The sequence below is a fragment of the Bufo bufo genome, chromosome 6 (assembly GCF_905171765.1).
Source record: "Bufo bufo chromosome 6, aBufBuf1.1, whole genome shotgun sequence".
NCBI classification, from domain to species: Eukaryota; Metazoa; Chordata; class Amphibia; order Anura; family Bufonidae; genus Bufo; species Bufo bufo.
In genome coordinates, this window is record NC_053394.1 from 348,631,000 (window position 1) to 348,650,220 (window position 19,221).

The window sequence follows — 19,221 nt, forward strand, 5'->3', positions numbered from 1 at the left end:
ATACTAAATTTGCGGAGAATGAGGAGAGCGTTGAATAAGGGACCTGGCTCCGGTCGTGGTGCTGCTGGTGGAACTCCTGTTGCAGCGAGAGGACGTGGTTGATCTGTGCCAGCTACACGCACAAGTGAAACACCTTCCTCAGGTGTGAGTAGGCGACAGAACCTTCAGCGTTATTTAGTCGGGCCTAATGCGGCTCTACGAATGGTGAGGCCAGAACAAGTAGAGGTGATGGTAGATTGGGTTGCTGACAGTGCCTCCAGTTCCTTCACATTGTCTCCCACCCAGTTTCCTGCTGAAATATCAGAGTTAGCACCTGCAGCTGATGTCCATCAGTCTTTCACCTCACCCCCTTGCAAATCAGCCAAGCAGTCTGAGCCCCAAGTCATGCAGCAGTCTCTTCTGCTTTTTGATGACTCTGCTAGCAGGGTTTCCCAGGGCCATCCACATAATCCTGCCCCAGAAGTGGACGAGATGCACCGATGCCCAACCACTTATGTTTCAAGATGAGTACATGGGAGGACCACCGTAGCACGTCTCGGATGATGACGAAACACAGGTGCCAACTGCTGTGGCTTTCGAAAGTGTGCAGACCGACAAGGAGGGCAGGGGTCAAGACTGGGTGGAAGACGATGAGGTCCTCGATCCCACATGGTCATGCGAGTGACCTGTGTAGTTCGGAGAAAGAGGCGGTGGTCGCACAGAGCCACCAGCAGAGGAGGGAGCAGGGTGCAAAAGCGGAGCGGCCGTACCCTAGACAGTACGCCTCCTACTGCCCAACGCAGCAAGGGACCAAGCACACCAAAGCCAGCTCCAAGGAGTTTCCTGGCGTGGCAGTTCTTCAGACAATGTGCTGACGACAAGACACAAGTGGTTTGCGCGCTGTGCAATCAGAGCCTGAAGCGAGGCATAAATGTTCTCAACCTGAGCACAACCTGCATGCATTTTATTTATTTTTTATTAATGAACAGGAACTTTTACAAAATATGAATACTTTACCAACCATAATAAACAGACTGCAAAACAATTCCACATATTTCTTAATGTATAAATAACCAATATATTACTCTACAATATATTCTTGAAAATAAACATAATAGTAACAATACAGTAAGTTATCTCTATTCTAGTTCAGCTCACCAAACTCTTCCACATTAGACTACATGGCACAAGCTCAGTATCTTTTGTTTTAACACTAATGCCTACATGTGTATTTCTTGTCACTTCTTGTAGAAAGCTGTAAAAAGAGTGACCGTCCATGTCAAAATAGATTTTCACCTGGAGTTCAGATTTTCTTAGCTCTATGCTGCATCTGTTTCTTGTATCAGACCAGCACAATCCCATCATGCTGAAGACTCTTTCAACTGCTGCATTTGAACATGGAATGCTGATGACAAAAGCAACCACTTTCAAGAGGTTTGGCCGTTTTCCATGAAAATTGTTGACCATATAACATCGGTATTGAGGTCATCATCTGCTTCAGAACCGGTGGAATTGCCATATCACCTTAGGTGTTTCGTCCTTACCAATGCTTTGAAAGTAAGCTTTTACAGCTGGCCAATTTTTTCAAACTCTCTCGATTGCTGGATAAAGAGACAACCATCTTGTTGGTACATGTCGAAGAAGTTCTGACCATTCGAGGTCAAACATTTCTTTCAGTGTGGCAACTCTCTTGGCTGATATTGAGAAGTAATTATATAACTTCAAAATTATACTTTCCACGTCCCAGTTTAAGACACCTGAAGCCTTTTTAGCTGTATTATGAAGTGTATGAGTTGGACAGCCAGCTGGCAATATCAGACCATTGATAGCATGAAGATTCTGTACACACCATTATGCTTACCAAAGTTCACACTCGCATTGTCAGCAGAATATGCTGACGTCATATCCACAGATCTTATCACATGTAAAATGTGCTCTGAAATTGCAGCAGCACGTTCATCACCTTCATAAAAATCCAACAAACTTGTTACCACCCCTTTGGAGGGCTTAAAGGGACACTGACAGGCCAAATCAGCATATATAGTTAGATATGACATTACAGGTCTTATACAGTCTTTTAAAAGCATATAAGTATCCCCCCTGTCCACCTTATAAAGAGCGAAATATAAAGTTTTATAACCTGCTTGTCCGGTCACTAATCTGCCCAAGGGGCGGCGTTTCATGTGAAAATGCGCCCAGCCAGCCTTCCCAACTGCCGTTCTGAAGCCCCGCCCAGCTCATCAATATTCACTTCGCTGGGCGGCGGCTAGAACTCTCCCCAGTCCCGATCCTGCGCATGGGCAATTCAATTGTCCGGGCATCGTTCATGCCCAATCTTCTGCGCCCCGCCGTGGTTAGATCGCGCCTGCGTACACACACAGCCTGCCTGCGTCTTCGAGGCAGCTGCAGCCTCAGCCATGCACTGTTCAGAGCAGCGCTTCAGAGCGCTGCTCACTCACATCGTCAAAGGGGTTAATTATAGACAATTGAATTGCCCATGCGCAGGATCGGGACTGGGGAGAGTTCTAGCCGCCGCCCAGCGAAGTGAATATTGATGAGCTGGGCGGGGCTTCAGAACGGCAGTTGGGAAGGCTGGCTGGGCGCATTTTCACATGAAACGCCGCCCCTTGGGCAGATTAGTGACCGGACAAGCAGGTTATGAAACTTTATAAGGTGGACAGGGGGGATACTTATATGCTTTTAAAAGACTGTATAAGACCTGTAATGTCATATATCTAACTATATATGCTGATTTGGCCTGTCAGTGTCCCTTTAAAGTAACGCAGAACTATGGGGAAAAGTTTGGTGTTTCCATGGTTAGATGCATCTGATCCAACACTAAAATAAGCATAGCTGTTTTTCAAGTCATTAAAGGGAACCTGTCACCAGTTTCATGGTGTCTTAACTGATTCTCTTAGCACAATGCTGGGTCACTTTCTTTAATTGACCCAGTCAATCTGCCAACATCTTGTATTGAAAAGCTCCAGCTGATAATGATGAGTCATGAATATTCATGAGCTCCTGACTCTCCCCGCCCACCTGCTGCTGAATGACAGGTATTTTCCATAGGAACCAGCAGCAGGTGGGCAGGGGAGTGGCTATAGCTCTGAATTAAATATACGCTGGACTCAATGACATCACGCTGGACTCAAATCAGCTCATTAGCATGTGGCATGCGGCATCTTTGTGTGTATATTATGAGGTAACCATCTGTCACACCAGTAAGTGAATACATCTAAGGTACTTTTTAGTAGTTAATGATTGTATATAATTAGTTAGATTATAATCAAATATCCACATGACAGGTTCCCTTTAACTATCATTTCTACACTGTAAGGAGCCAGCACATTTGTTACAATGGCTTCAGCTTTAGTACGACCACATGACATCTTTGTGGCTTTTGCAGAATCCTTAAAGAGAACAGGGAGAAGTTTCATGGTGCAGTCAAAAGATCTATACGAGTGACTGTGGTGCACGGAATCAGGACCGGCTCCAGGTTCATGTGGGCCCTTGGGCGATGAATCCCAGTGGGCCCCCATGAGGCATTTTTTTACATTTACATGTCCCCCTGTGGCTCCCACACGGTATAATGACCCCCAGTGGCCCCTATACAGTATAATGACCACTAGTGGCCCTTCACACAGTATAATGACCCCCCAATCCCCCCCCACTGTATAATGACCCCCCAGTGGCCCTGCATTCAGAATAATAACCCCCAGTCGCCCCCACACTGGGGGAATACTGTATGGAGGGGGCACTGGGGGGGTCATTATATTGAATGGGGGCTCTGGTGGTCATTATACTAAATGGAGGGTCAATGGGGATCATTATACTAAATGGGGGGCACTGGGAGTCATTATACTGTGTAAGGGGCCCTCACAGTGTAATGAATGACCCCCCAGTGGCCCCCTCACATACCTATCATTGCTGGAGCGCAGGGGAGCCGGCGGTCCTGTTATTCACTAACCGCAGCTCCCTGCACTCCTTCTCACCTCCGGGCCGCTGCAGCAGTGGGCCAGGCCTGGAGGAGAGAAGGAGATGTGCAGTGATGTAGCTAGAACTGACTGGGCCCCCCCAATGTGTGTTCACATCATGTTTTTCCTATCGGTTTGATGTATACAAATGTGCAGCACTCCATGTTTTTGTATCCTGCAGATTCAAGTAAAAAATGCAGACGTTAACGTATATGTTTTTCTACCATGGAACTGTATGGTGAACGGACGCCACTGTTCGGCATCAGTCTGAGGCATCTGTTAACGCATACATTTTTGGTATACATTAAATGGATGTCACAAATGGGATGTGAACCCAGCCCTAGTGTCAGAATAAGCACCAGTACACAGCGGAGCAGCGTGGCGGAGAGGGGAGGCCGCCATGTACTGTTAGAGCGCTACCTGGTCCTGGTGGTCAGGGATGAGGAATGTGTTTCCCAAGGATCACTTTCTACTGGGAAATAAAGGCACAGTATAATACACTAGAATCGATATAACATAAAGATATTATCCCTACCCCCGGATAATAATACAATTAAGGGGTCATTTATTATATAGAAATACGTCTATATTAGGCATATTTCTGACACCGATTGTGGCGCAAAGGTCCTTAGCACCGCAATCTGTATCTTTTCCCGCTCATGCCAGGTCTAAAAAAAGTGGTGTGTGCAGGGAAGGGGATACAGTTATGGCCATGCAGTTATTGGATACCACCGCCATATAGTGATAACACCGCCATACAATGATAAAACCATCATAGAGTGACCGGATAAAAGGGTATAAGAGGGCACAGTACAGGGAATGACTAGGGGCACTGCACAGGGTGTGGTAAGAGGGCACAATGCAGGGTATAAAGGGGCACAGTACGGGGTGGGGGGCACAGTCACATGACCCTGTGACGTTAGAAGGTCCTTATGGTGAATGCGGTTCAGATGCCACCATAATGAGAGGCAGAGGAGTGAGACAAGGGCCCTGGATGGACAGGAGGGGTGGACACAGCAAGTAGGTGGAAGGGGCTCTGAGGGGGATTCATACAAGTAATGGCAGGAGGTCTGTGTAGAGCAGCAATAGGAGATAGGAGGGTGGAACATGAGCTCTGGATACATGAAGGAGGAAAGGAGACAGCAGGGGCTCCATGAGGATGAGATAGGACAGGATATGGGGGGGGGGGGGCGCAAGTGTCATGGAGACAAACTGCTTAATGAAACTGTAAAACAACTAAATAGAATGAAGCAGCATCCAGCAGCAGATCGAAGAGTCGCCCCCCCCCCCCCCCCCTTCTGTCCCACAGAGAAGAGAGAGTCACAGTGCAAACTTACTCACAGACTTTTCACACTTCTGCTCCAGCCCTGCCGGTCTCTCTCAGGCAGCATGTCCTGTGTAGAAGGGGCGTGTTCTGAGTCTCTGCAGCAGCCGGCCTCATGTGACTCAGAGGGCCCACCAAAGGGGTACTGCGTAAGTGAAATGACAGCAGTGAGAGCTTCCATCTGTATTGATGGAAGTGCTCATAGCAGCTCAGTGGGCCCCCCCAGGAGCATTGACGCCGGCCCTGCACGGAATGGTAAACCATTGATATTTCAGCCGCTATTATTTCCTCTTGCAGTGCCATATCCTTAGAGGGAATCATGAATTTGAAAAGCATGTCACTTTGTTTTGGAGCCCGATCAGTATTTCTGTGACTTTCACTAGACATGTGAATTCTGATGTCCCCTTCACCACCATGACCGATTCCAAACTCTCGCCTACACAGAGTACAATATGCTCTATGATTGTTACCAGTCACTGCGGTTATGCAAGTGTAAGTTGTTTTCCATGAGTCTCGTAATCGGCACATTTGCTTTATCTTTTTTGATTTTTCTGCTTCTGAAGAAGTCGAAGGCCCCTGTTCATCACTGCTGCTACCCATATTGGAATGGTTTAGCACCAGTTGCGTGATTCACGTAGCAGTTGGTTCTGAACTTCTGATCAGAAGACAAAGACAACAGAAGAGATACTTTAGGAACTTCCGACTCTCTAACATCATGCCTCCTAACAGTCCAGATTTTAGGTTCCTGTCCCGCCATCCTGAACTTGTTCCCTGGTGTCCTGCCTTTGGAACCAAGGAACTGTCCCCAAAAACTGTAGCCAGACACACTACATCCACGTACCCTGCCAGCAAAATTATTATTATTTTATTATTTATATAGCGCCAGCAAATTCCGTAGCGCTGTACAATGGGTCGACTAACAGACATGTAATTGTAACCAGACAAATGGACGCAGAGGAACAGAGGGCCTTGCTCAATGAGCTTAGATGCTACAGGGAGTGGGAAATCACAGTTATCAATGAATTATCTGACAAATACTAGTGGGGCGGCAGTGGGTCAAATGTCCAATCTGTGGTATTTTTATGTTTGTTATTTTAATCATTAGATAAACACATTTTCACTGGAGAAGTCCAGTTCACAGCACCTTGATTTATTTTTTTCCTAATGTCAAAAACAATATTCCAGACTTGCATGCCCTAACATCTACATATATCCATTGCTTATATGTTGCCTGAGCCTCTCTCCATTTATCTTTTAATTTGCACTTACATTCCATTTCCTGCCTCTAATTCCATGTAGTAACTAACTTACTACACCTTTTACAAGTCACAGAACATCCGATCCAACTTTCTAAGAAATAAATATTTGCCGCCCTAAACCCAAAGAAGAGGCAGACATCATTATTCATTGCAAAGTTAAACTTACATTTTGCCCTCTTTAATGCTGATAACGGCCGCACAGTTACAGGAACAGTAGAGATCCTGGCCAGGCCGACGTCACGTGAGTCTAAGATCACGCGGTCACGCTACTCGGCCACGCAGCAAGGCAGGGGAGGAGCCACACACACACAGAGGACAGTACTATGCGATGCCGATCTGATTCGGCGATCGCATAATATAAAGAAGTGACTGTCACAACAGCAGCGCTCGGCGGCTCAGGTCATTCCGGGACACTGCATTGTCCCGGAATGAGGGTGACCGGGACAGACTCTCCAAATGCGGGACTGTCCCGGGACACGTGGTCACCCTACTGTATAATGTGATGGAAAAATTGGTCTAGCAAGCAAAGGAAACAATATAGACCATCACAATACATTAGTAAAAGCCTTGTATTAACTTTCTCTACATGATAAATGATGAATAAGTGACACAACCCCTTTTAAGCCTGTATTACACAGCGTGATTCTGCCGGCGATTGGTAAGAAGGAAGCGTTTCTTCCTGATAGTGTTGAGCGAACTAGTGTTTCAAGTTCGGGTTCGGTTTATCTAAGAATTCCATTATGGATTCCGCTAACACAAACCATAAGTTATAAGTTATGGTCCGTGGTAGCGGAATCCATAACGGAATTCTTAGATATCCCAAACATTGTTTACCGAACTTGAGACACAAGTTCACTCCTCCCTACTTCCTGACAATCGCCTGCTCTCTAGCGGAGGAGACCGCTGCTATTACATGCAGTGATCTCCTCCTCAGTATAGGGAGGAGCGATCGTTATATCATCACTCTTCCCTATACAGAATCATTGTTTGCCCACAGCAGATTGTTATTCCCGCCTGCAAACGATAATTTTTATACCTGTCAAAAGATTTGGATTGCCCGATGAATGAGCGTCTGCTCGTTCATTGGGTAATCGGCGGTGCATTTACACTGCCAGACCATTGCTAACGAACGTTACTACGAACGCTCGTTAGCAATCATTTGGCAGAAAATCAGTGCCTAATACAGGCTTTAGTCTTATCGAATCCACGGCCCTGACTGTATTCTAGTTGTTTTCTCTCCAGTGTGTCCTTCATTGAACTGAATGGAACCCTAAAAATGTTAAGCTCAAAAGGTGCATGTGACCCTCAGGGCTCAGACAGCCACAATGTGGACTCCTTTTACAGGTGCAAATTCCGGCCCCTCAGCCGATCTAAGGATGTGAGCTTGCAGCTTCATAAATCCCTACGATGCGGTTTGTTTGGGTCATTAGAGGTAAGGCTGGGATCTGGGGATCTGCTATGTGTCCACATTACAGCTGTCTGAATGTGCACTACGTTCTGCAGCATTCTCAGTTTTTGCAGCACATGACTGGCATGCATTGAACTGAAAACTGCTGCCGAATCTGCACTGTAAATTTGCAGCATGTAAATTCAGCCCATACAGTTTAAATGGGCACAGAGGACAGGAGTAGGGTGCAGATAATAGACAGACCGCGAGATAAGCAGCACGGAAATGGCTGTAGGTATAGATGTATCTTCAGTTAGATGACTGGTGGACCAGAAGCCTTGGCCCCATAACTAACTAAAACAAAAAGGTAGTGCGGAGTCAATAAAACACTGCAAAGAAATAAATGTATTCTGTGAAAAGCAAATAAAAGCAGCAATACTAGAAGCAAAGCCTACTGCAGTAGAGTAAGGTGTGCGTAGACACTGCAGGTTCAGAGCATGGTGGATAGAGCCTGCCATGCCATAGAGGTACCAGCATGGCATCCATCATATACATTGTGATGCAGTGGCGGGCTCAATAGTACTGAAAGAGATTTTCCAAGATCCAGGTGGATCCTTAGGGCGGATACACTGCGCTGTGGAATTGCGGGTGTTGGGGCAAAAACCCCAATGCCGGATGAGCGGTAGACTCTGAATTAAAAGTTATGGATATCCATAGAGAAAAACCAACACAGGCATAGAGCTGTGTCAAGAGTTTCTACTTTATTAAAGAAAGCAGAGGTTAATAAAGCGATTTTCTGGATCATTTCCAACTGAAGACGTAGTCAAACATTTACATCATTAACTCATTAAAAACACAATCTGAAATGAGCATCTTCTTGGCTATACGCCTAGTATATATACATGCCAGTATTCCTAGTGTTTGTTAAGATTCCTTTCTAACAAGCGTTGGTGGGGGCAAGGAGTGAAGTTACAGTAACTTTCCACAAGAAGCTCACAGTTCATTACCCCCAAAAAAAGACAGTATGAAATACAAACATGGAGGCTGAGGACTCAACATGGAGTCTTAACCCTCACACGGGAACATCACAGTTGCAGCAAATGGATAAGATTTAAGGTGATTGATGGGGGCCTCAGCACTCAGACCCCACTGATCAAAGCCTTTCATATGTCATTGGGGCATAGTGAATGATTTTTAGGAGTACAGGAACACTTTAACCCCTTAGTGACCACCAATACGCCTTTTTATGGTGGTCACTAAGGGACCTTAGGCTGGGACGCCGCTTTTTGATGGTCTGCCAAGCAGCAGAGACACGGAGCTTGGCTTGTAAGCATATTCACTCTGTATTGACTCTGTGATGCCATTGCAGGAAGGCCTAGACCTAGGCTCTAGGTCTGCCTCCAGTGTTTGCCAGCAGGCTGCGCTTCTCTGGTGCGACTTGCTGGTGAATGTCAGTATAGCACATTAAAATAAATTGTACTATAGGAATATTCCCTTGTGGGACTATTAAATGGTTAAAAGAAGTAAAAAAAAATGAAATAAAAAATACACCTTTTTTTTCCATCGAACAACGCTTTTCAATGGAAAAAATTTGTAAAAATGAAATCTCCTCATATTTGGTATCGCTGCATCTGTAACGACTACACAGTTATCATGTAATTAATTCTGTATGGTGAATACCAGAATTGCTGCCTTTTGCTTATTTACCACAAAAAAATGGAATAAAAGGCGATCAAAAAGTGTTATGTACCCCAAAATCATACCAATGAAAACTGAAAGTCGTCCCACAAAAATCAAGGCCTCCCACAGCTCCTTGGAAAGAAAAATAAAGTTATGGGTCAATAAAAAACATTTTATTTTTAAAAGAGTAACGCAAAAGTAGTAAAACATAAAAAAAAACTACATGTATTTGGTATCACTGTAATCATACTGACCCAGAGAGTAAAGTTATCATGTTATTTATGCCAAAAAATCGACGCCGCTAAATGTATAATGTAAAAGCTTCCCATTTCCCTCCCAGAAAAAGTTAAAGGGGTTGTCCAGGTTCACAGCTGAACCCGGACATATTCCCATTTTCACCCAGGCAGCCCCCCCCCGACTTGAGCAACGGAGCAGTTCATGATTTGATGCTCTCCTTTGCCCTGCGATGAATCGCTCAGGGAAAAGGTATTTTCTGATGTTCCGGTGACGAACCGGGCTCTCCATGGGACTGCCAGGTGGAGGCTTCTGTCCAGCAGTGAGCCCACTGACATCACTGGCACTGATGGGGCAGGCTTTAGTGCTGCCCTAGCCTGTAAAACAGCCCATCAGAGGCGGTGACGTCACGGAAGCCTCCGCCCGGCAGTGTGTTATTGTAAATAAAAGAGCCCTTGCCCTGCGCGATCCTGCACAGGGCAAGAGAGAGCCGATGCTCTTGTCAGGGGGGCTGCCTGGGTGAATCTATGGGTATGTCCGGGTTCAGCTCTGAGCCCGGACAACCCCTTTAATAAAAGTCAATCAGTAAGTTATAGGTACCCAAAATGGTGCATTAAAAACTACAACTTGTCCCGCACAGAACAAGCCCTCCAAGACTTTCTAACTGATGACCTATCCTCAGTGGTCTGATGAAGAAGGCAGCTCAGACCTTCGAAACGCGTATGGTGATTCCCCCACAAACCCGCTAAACATACCATCCTGGAAGCGCTTCCATTTAATCGACTCTACCCGACTATTGGATAGAAAAGACCGCTATACAACGTTCACGAACCGAACGAAGTGAAGACACGTGAGACGCCATACAAGTGATGTCACACCCACGTGGGACGCCGAAGAACCCGAACAGCCATCACAGAGCGCAGTAAGGACGCTCTAGCAGCCGGGACACCCGTACCTTACAAAGAAGGTAAACCACAGTCAGGGTGCACCCCTTCTCACAGTGTGGGACGCCACACTAGGTGCAGCACCCGACTGGTACAATACCCCCCTTTTTTGTTTTTTCATCTTTATTACTACCACTAACAGTGACGGGCCAACAATGCCTAACAGGGAAGTACTGTATATTTTGCCTTACCTATATTTCATATATTTAAACATTTTTTTTTACTGCGCCTCCACCCATCTACAAATTGTTCACAAGGGATATCTACCCACCAGAGTGCCAACGAACTATTGAAGGTGGTAATTACCGCTATACGACCACCGCATTGCCCCATTTTGCACTCCCACTCTTGCACTGTACATTTTACTATTACTTTTTTTATATTTCTTTATTATTTCCTATTTTTTCACTCAATTTTTATGAAAGTGGTTTTTATTACCAATCATTGCTGAATATTACCCTCTAATAAACCCAACCCTTTCCTATATTATCGATATTGATAATAAATGCATATTTTTATCCATCAATCTGTCTACATTGCTCTTTAAGCGTTATCACCAGGTGTAGAGTGCCGGTTTTCATTATATTATAATATAATATAATCTTCATTGCATACTTTCCTCCTCTGATAAACCTAGAGCACCTAGACATTGTATTGACCAGGTGAGCCACCAGCAACCCACTTTTCTCTTTCGGGTCTGTGCCTCCGAACCACAACATGTTCCATCTTTGGCCGTAACTTGCAGATCGCAGACCCATTCAAGTCAATGGGTGAGCATCCTCAAACGGAGTGAACACGGCCGGTGCCTGTGCGTTGCGGACCGCTATTTCTGGTCTGCAGCACGGGTAGTGAGCTATTACGCTTGTGTGCATGAGCCCTCACTTCCAGAAAACCCCTTTAGGGTATGTCCTCACAGCAGATTGTAACCTTTAATTATTGCTAACTATGCTGTCCTCCTAATTCTCTTACACTAGGTGGTGGGGGCCCCATTTTGGGGCCCAATGAATCATAATTAAACTCCCCTGATAAGGTCTGCTGTGCTGTGAGCAAAAAGATGGGTGAGGTGTGCTCACTCTCGTCTTCTCACTGTGAAGTACCAATGCAGGGGGGGCACTGAATGTAACATTGGGGGGAGGGTGCCAGTTTTGGGTGGATACTGCTGCTGGCAGACTACTCTCCCTCCCTGCATAGTGGACCACACCTCCAGCCACGCCCCCTAGTGTACACAAAGTCACGCCCCTCTACCGTGGCCGAGTCGCATGGCGATGACGTCACCAGTCGTAGCGTCACTCCACTGTGGCACGCACGCCCGGTGACGTTGGTGCGCTGTGTACCGGAAGTGCGGCGCCTCCTGGTTACCTGCGGAGGTAAATAGTGGGGCATGTAACGTGCGGTGCTGGGACGCTCCCTGGGGTCTTGTGTACAGTGTGAAGTCTATGGCTGTATGCTATTATTTTGGTACAGGCTGTAGTATTGGGACTGCTGCTTACCCATGGCAGCACTGTAGGGGAAGGCTAGGGCCACGCAGCATAAGACCCCATTCAGACAGGTGTAATGTGGGATGCTGCAGTTTACTGTTCTGTATTTCAGTCCTGACAGTTGATCTAATGACCTGAACTTACAGCGTCACCGAACCTTATGATACTGCGAGTTTGGGTCATTAGACCAGCGCCTGGACCGGGGGTTGTTGCACCCATGTTACACCTAAGGTGTTGCACTGCTAGCATTGCAATTAAAGGAGTATTCTGTTTAGAGAAAGTTATCCCCTATCCACAGGACCCTGTGGAGCCCCCCTGAATTGGACAGAGCAGCTGGTCGGAAATGGGGCAGGCATTTGCATTTCTGACCCACCCGCTCTGTTCATTTCAGATGGGGTACAGGGCCCCGTTTTCATGATCGGTGGAGGTTCCAGTAGTAGGAGCCGCACCGATCTAATAGTTATCCCCTAACCTTTAATGATGCGGAGTGTGGCCATGCAAGGATCCAACCCCAACTTTTGCACTAAGACGATCACCTTTACCGTCGTGCGTTGCGATGTAGCAGGGCGATATTCTAATCGTGTCACGCAGCCACAAGTCTTCCTGTACGTGGTATGCACTGAGACGTAAGCCCCACTGTGTTCACATACATCCAGGCAGGGTTGATCATGTGGTCTGCAGCCATAGCACAGGGTTACATATGTCTAGTATGGAGCAGCCCCTTTAATACAGGGTATGTTTACATAGGGCTGAAGCCGGCATGAGGCCGAGACGTCTGCCCTCAACAATTAGCTGATCGTGTCTTTCACTGGAGGACTTTTAATGTAAAAGGGATTGTCCAGAATTACAAAAAAAAAATTGATTTTCAAAAAAAAAAAGTGCTCTCTCATCCGCAGGTTGTGGTATTGAGACTCTGCCCCATACACTTCAATGAAGTTGAGCTCCAAACCAGACACAACCCATAGACAGGGGTGTAGGGCTGCAGCTATTGATTATTTTACTAATCAAGTACTCTAATAAGAAAAAACTAATTAAGGCTACTTTCACACTAGCATTTTGGCTTTCCCTTTGTGAGATCCGTTCAGGGCTCTCAAGCGGTCCAAAACGGATCAGTTTTGCCCTAATGCATTCTGAATGGATAAGGATCCGCTCAGAATGCATCAGTTTGCCTCCGATCAGTCTCCATTCCGCTCTGGAGGCGGACACCAAAACGCTGCTTGCAGTGTTTTGTAGTCCGCCTGACGAAACTGAGCCAAACGGATCCGTCCTGGCACACACTGTAAGTCAATGGGGACGGATCTGTTTTCTCTGACACAATCTGGCACAATAGAAAACTGATCCGTCCCCCATTGACTTTAAATCGTGTTAAAGACGGATCCGTCATAGCTATAGAAGACATAATACAACCGGATCCGTTTGACAGATTCATGCGGTTGTATTATTGTAACGGAAACGTTTTTGTACATCCATGACGGATCCGCAAAAAACGCTAATGTGAAAGTAGCCTAAAATAACGTTTTCTATAAAAACTCATCAGCCCCAGTGCCATCTGCTCCCCCCCCCCCCAGTGTCATCAGTTGCTCCCCTCCAATGCAATTAGTTCCTCCAGCAGTGCTACCAGTTCCCTCTCCAATGCCACCAGTTCCCCAGTCCCCCTCCTAGCCATCAGTGCCTAGCCACAGCGCCAGTGAACTAAAATACTTACCTTTCCTGTAGGGGCGCTGCCGACACTCCAGAGATGTTCTATCTTCTTCTTTACGCGCTCAACCGGGACCTGAAGTCACATAGCGTCAGGTCATAGTGCGCGCTTACGTACACTATGTCCTGACGATGTATGTACGTCAGGATCCAGTGCAGGCAGGTGACCTCGAAGCGTGAGTAATAGCAAGCACTGATGGCCAGTTCGCATTGTTCGCCCGCGAACATATGCAGGCTGCCATCTTTTTTCACAAGTCCGGCTAGGCTCAGGTAAGCCCTTACCTGTGCCTGTGCGCGAGCCGGTCTGAAAACAAGTGCGGTCAGCGGGAGCAGGCAGTTCCGAGAACAGCCACCGGGGGCCTTCATCGGGCTGTTCTCTGAACTGCCTGCTCCCGGTGACCGCATTTGTTTTCAGACCGGCTCGCGGCACAGGTAAGGGCTTACCTGTGCCTCGCCGGACTTGTGAAAAAAAGATGTCAGCCCGCATATGTTCGCGGGCGAACAATGCGAACTGGCAATCACTGATAGCAAGCTCTTCACTCACACTCAATGGTCACATCGCACAAACGAATCATTGATGCAAAAAATTTGCATTGAGGATTTTTTTGTGTCGACTTAATCGATTAATTCGAGTAAGCGTTTCAGCCCTACAGGGGTGTCTCTGTTTTTGGCAGAAAGCAGACACATTTTGTATTCCTGGACAACCCCTTTAACCATAATCTGCGAGGGTATATAGCAGCGAGTGTGCAGTGTTCCCCCGCACACAGTAAATGAAGCATTACGCAGTGCCTACTGAAAGGAATGGGCAGCCTTTGGAAGTTTTAGATGTACAATGTCCTGCAAAGGGAGAGACTTATTGCAGCCACTATGGCTATGGGGGTCGTGGACCGCATTACCTCGCAGATCACTAATATAGCAATGGAAAATGACGCGCAGAACAAGAGTATAAGGTTCTGCGGAGCTGTTCCCCTAACCAGATCTGTCAGCGTCATGTGGTGACCACGTATTACAGCAATAGTCACATACTACGAGCATCCAAAACTACAAAAATGGTTGTGGCATTTGACTAATAGGATGATTGAAAGAATACACCAGATACATACAGTTACGAGTCCGGTGTAGGGAGGGTGACTGACATACACAGCAGCCTCTCTGTCCTGAGGGACGAGGAGGAGCAGTCTCCTAATAAATACACCACATTTCATAAATGGTGTCACTTTTTTTGTGCCGTGTTGCCGGCTGGTAGTACCTGTAATATGTAGGGCTTACAGAGGGAGCCCTTCTCTTTGTAAAGCCATTTAAGTGCCTCAGTCAGCATTGACAACAGCATCTGAGAAGGTTAAAGGGGTACCCCAGTTAGATGAAGTAATTCCCTTTCCACAGGGGATAACTATTAGATTGGTAGGGTTCGGACCACAGGGACTCCCACTGATCATGAGAACAGGGGCCCGGTACCCATGGGGCAGCAGCTTGAACCTGCACACTGCCACTCTTTTCAACTGTTTCATCTGTATGGGACCACAATAGCCAAGCACTTGTACCCTGCAATCTTCAGCAGTCCCATGATGCTCAATGGAGTGTGCACAGGCTTAAAGGGGTTTATCATCCCTGTGGACCTTTTCTTCAGACCCTCAGCGTGGCCAGACCTGTGGTGGTAATCAAACTTACCTTAGCCTCTGGGTTCCAGCGAAATCACTGCCCTGCCAGTTCTGCAGGTCTCTCCAGAGCCGGCATCCAGTTTGCCATGGGTCGCATGACGGTGATGTATTACCTATGTGTCATTGCCAGTGATTGGCTTTAAACCGGCATGGAGCCGGAACCCAGCGGTGGGGATCAGGTAAGTATGATTACCACCACTGGACTGCGCACGCCGTGGGGTCTGTAGAAAAGCTCTACAAAGGTGAACAACCCCTTTAAAGCTGCTCACCCCTGGGGGCCGTTGGGTGGCCCTTCCACACGTTCAGACGTGCGGAGGGAATCATACTTACCTGCTCCCTGCTGTTGGTTCTGGCTCCTTAACTTCATCTGTCTCTGCGTCCAGTTTGACACGGGTCACATGAGGCCATGTCCTGCCACCACGGGGATGTTGGAACCTAGCGGCAGAGAGCAGGTATGTATACTCTGCTCTGCAAGTCTGTGCACTGGGAGAAAGGGGGCGCTTGAAAGACCCCTGGTGTTAACAACACTTTAAATGGTTAAACATTGACCATCAAATAGATAAAACTTAAAGTTTTTTTTCCAGCCTTTAGATATTGATGACTTATCCTCAGGACAGATCATCATTATCAGATTGGTGGTGGTGCCAGGTCAGACTCCCACCAATCAGCAGTACGCCGGAGCGCTCGGTGGATGGAGCCTTCTCTTTCTGGCATCGATGGCTGCCAAAAGCAGCTGAGCCGTGGGGGTATCAGACCCCTACCACTCTGACATTGATGACCTACCCTGAGGTTAGATCATCAGTGTCTACAGGCTGGAAAAGCCTTTTAACCCTTAATAAACTAACATACAGGCAGGCCACAGGAACGGGCACAAACCATATGGAATACCCCGTTTCTCCTTGTGTCCCTCTTTAGTCAGAGCATCTTCTAAGTGAACGGGGGACCCTAGTCTCCATCCTGCCCCTTTATGTACCCTATTAAAGTCCCACACCTCAAATTGGTGGTATAGGGAAGGCCAGTCCTGTGCATCGTTAACATCTGTACCTGTAGTGTGTTTGTATCTTGTTTCACTGGGGCGGTCACAACCCCATCCACCTGCGGCGGCTAATGGCTGCACCAACTTGAAGGAGATACCGCTGTTAACCCATTTGCAGCCACGGGTGGAAGAGGTGCTGCCTGCCCTGTGGAAACCCGGCTGTCTATTGGACACACATGTATGTATCTTATCGTCTTGTGATGGGAAATGTATTTACATTTTGGTTTCTTTTAACTTTTTAGGCTTATTTAAAGGGGTATTCCGGTAGGTACAAGTTATCCACTGGATAGGGAATAACTATTAGATCAGTGGAGGTCCTACCGCTGGGACCCCCACAGATCATGAGAACGGGGACCCCTTGCTGCTCCCCTAAAATGACCGGAGTGTCCGGTCACACATGTGCACAATCACTTCATTTATTTCTATGGGAGTTCCAGAGATAGGGGAGCGCTGTACTCGGCTATCTCCGGAAACTGTCATAGAAATGAATGAAGCGGCCACTCCGTCATCTTAGGGGAGCAGCAAGGGGCCTGCAGGGGGTACGGGGTCCCCATTTTCGTGATCTGTGGGGGACCCAGCGGTAGGAACCCAACCAGTGGCTAGGGGATAACTTATACCTACTGGAATACCCCTTTAAGTTTTTATATATCCTTTTAAATTGCTTCTTTTTTCGTACTACAGTAGTATTCTCGAACACTGGGATCCGGACCTTGCTGTGAAAATGAATGCAGAATTTTTGCAGGAACTTATGATTAAAGACTCGAATTCAAAAGTTGTTTGTCAGCTCAACCTACAATCAAATATAAATTATCTCAGCCTCCAGACCACCATGATGAGCGAAGTATTTAGCAAGTTCCCTGAAGTCCTATTGATGATCCGCTCCTACAACGTTGAGCAAAGAGCTCTGTACACTTTTTTGGCCGATGGGCCATGTGTTAGTGCACCCTTTGAGATAACCAGAATAGTCCATGTCGCTATACCTCCTAACGAGACCCCGAAGGGACTTGCAGTTATGTTCCACATCATGAAAGAACTCAACCCCTCTTGGCCTTCGATTCAAGTATTTTTGGTGGATCCTGATTTCACAGACCTGAAGTCCATCCATGAGGCCTTTCCCTCTGCTCAGGTGGTCCTTTCCGCCTGCCATGTCTATGCACACATCCAGCAATATATCCACGACCTCTTCCTACCAGAGAAGGCCAAGAACATCCTGCTTACTGCTCTGAAAAACACAGTGTGTTGTGCCACGGAAGGAAATCTAAAGAGTATGCGCAAGATACTGCAGCGTTTTGTAGATGCATGCAAATGCATCCGTATGTTAATGCACATGAAGCCAGACTGGCTCCTGACCGATCGGATCTGGGCACTGCACCGCTGGAGAAGTTGGAATGATTGCTCTCAGTATTTTAGAATGGTGGGAAACTTGACCTGTGAGTTGAATGCGGTCTTCAAAACATCACCTTGTTTGGTAACGACCATGAGAGGTTTCATTTCCTTTCTCTTGGGGCAGACTGTGGGGGAAAAGCTACCAGAACCCCGGTCCTGTAGTCCCGAAGAATTAGCATTAATAAAATGCAAAGTGGAGACATCTGAAAGTGTAGCGCTTGGACCCCAGATGGAGCCTGAAGCGGCAGCGTTGATGTGCACGTCGCTGACTGATATCTGTAACCCTGCAGCCCTCGGACTCTGTCAGAACGAACTGGAAGTGACCCAGAAATCCTTCAAACTTGTGGGGACCACTGAAGACACAGTGTGTGTTCAGGTCCTTGAGAACCCAAATATGGTTAGTTTTGGAATACACAAGACCTGCACGTGCGGCTTTTATCAATGCACCCAGCTGCCCTGCCGCCACATCCTGTCTGTGCTCAATGCCAGCGAGGAGATCCTACAGCCGGATATGCTCCACACGCCCTGGAGGAAGCAGGCTAATGGACTGAAAGCCACGTCCCCTATGGCAGCAGACACCCTGGAAATCATGAAGGCCAAAGGGAACAATGTCTCAGAAGCACAGCTCCTTGCTAACTCGTTGACGAGCCAGATATCGGTGCTGCTAGCAGAGTGCAGTGAGGAGACCTTTCAGCACCGCTATAATACTCTAAGGGAACTGGCAGACGCATGGATTGGGCCCTATGATCAAGTGAAGCTTTAGAATGGGGCCCGCTCTGTAACACCGAGGTTCGGGTGTACGGTTGTAAAAAAAAAAGTAATCTAGATATGTTACACGTCATGTGGAGAAAGCGGATGAACCATGGAGTTGTCCTTACTTCTTGGTCTGAATTCCCATGGCCAGGGACTGAAGAACATGTGCCCTTAGGACGACATTTGCTATCACTGTGTGTAAATGAGCAGATGACTGATAAAGTCTTACACGCCAACGTCTTTCGTCACTTATGCTTGGTTTATCAGTATTGTATGGTTCAGCTGTTCACAAGATTCACTGTGTTCCCCCTCAAAAGCCATAGTAACTCCGTGTACTGCCATATTGTGTTCCATAGGACTGCATATTTCAGAGCTCATAGAAAAAAACTAGGGCCCAATACACTTCTGTGGGTGCTGTGTTAAGGGCATCT

The 19,221-nt window shown here is 47.0% G+C and overlaps 1 protein-coding gene across 2 annotated transcripts; it reads left to right on the forward strand.

The window, feature by feature from the left end:
- Positions 1-12,044: 12,044 nt before the first annotated feature.
- Positions 12,045-19,100, forward strand: ZSWIM1 (zinc finger SWIM-type containing 1). 2 transcript variants are annotated; one of them, XM_040437454.1, is made up of 3 exons: positions 12,045-12,148; positions 17,333-18,847; positions 18,929-19,100. In XM_040437454.1, exon 2 carries the CDS (start codon positions 17,373-17,375, stop codon positions 18,798-18,800), a length of 1,428 nt encoding a protein of 475 aa, XP_040293388.1. In that variant the 5' UTR covers positions 12,045-12,148; positions 17,333-17,372; the 3' UTR covers positions 18,801-18,847; positions 18,929-19,100. The 2 variants fall into 2 exon arrangements, with proteins under 2 accessions (XP_040293388.1, XP_040293386.1); XM_040437452.1 differs by having other exon boundaries at positions 17,333-19,100.
- The last annotated feature ends 121 nt before the right edge of the window (positions 19,101-19,221 follow it).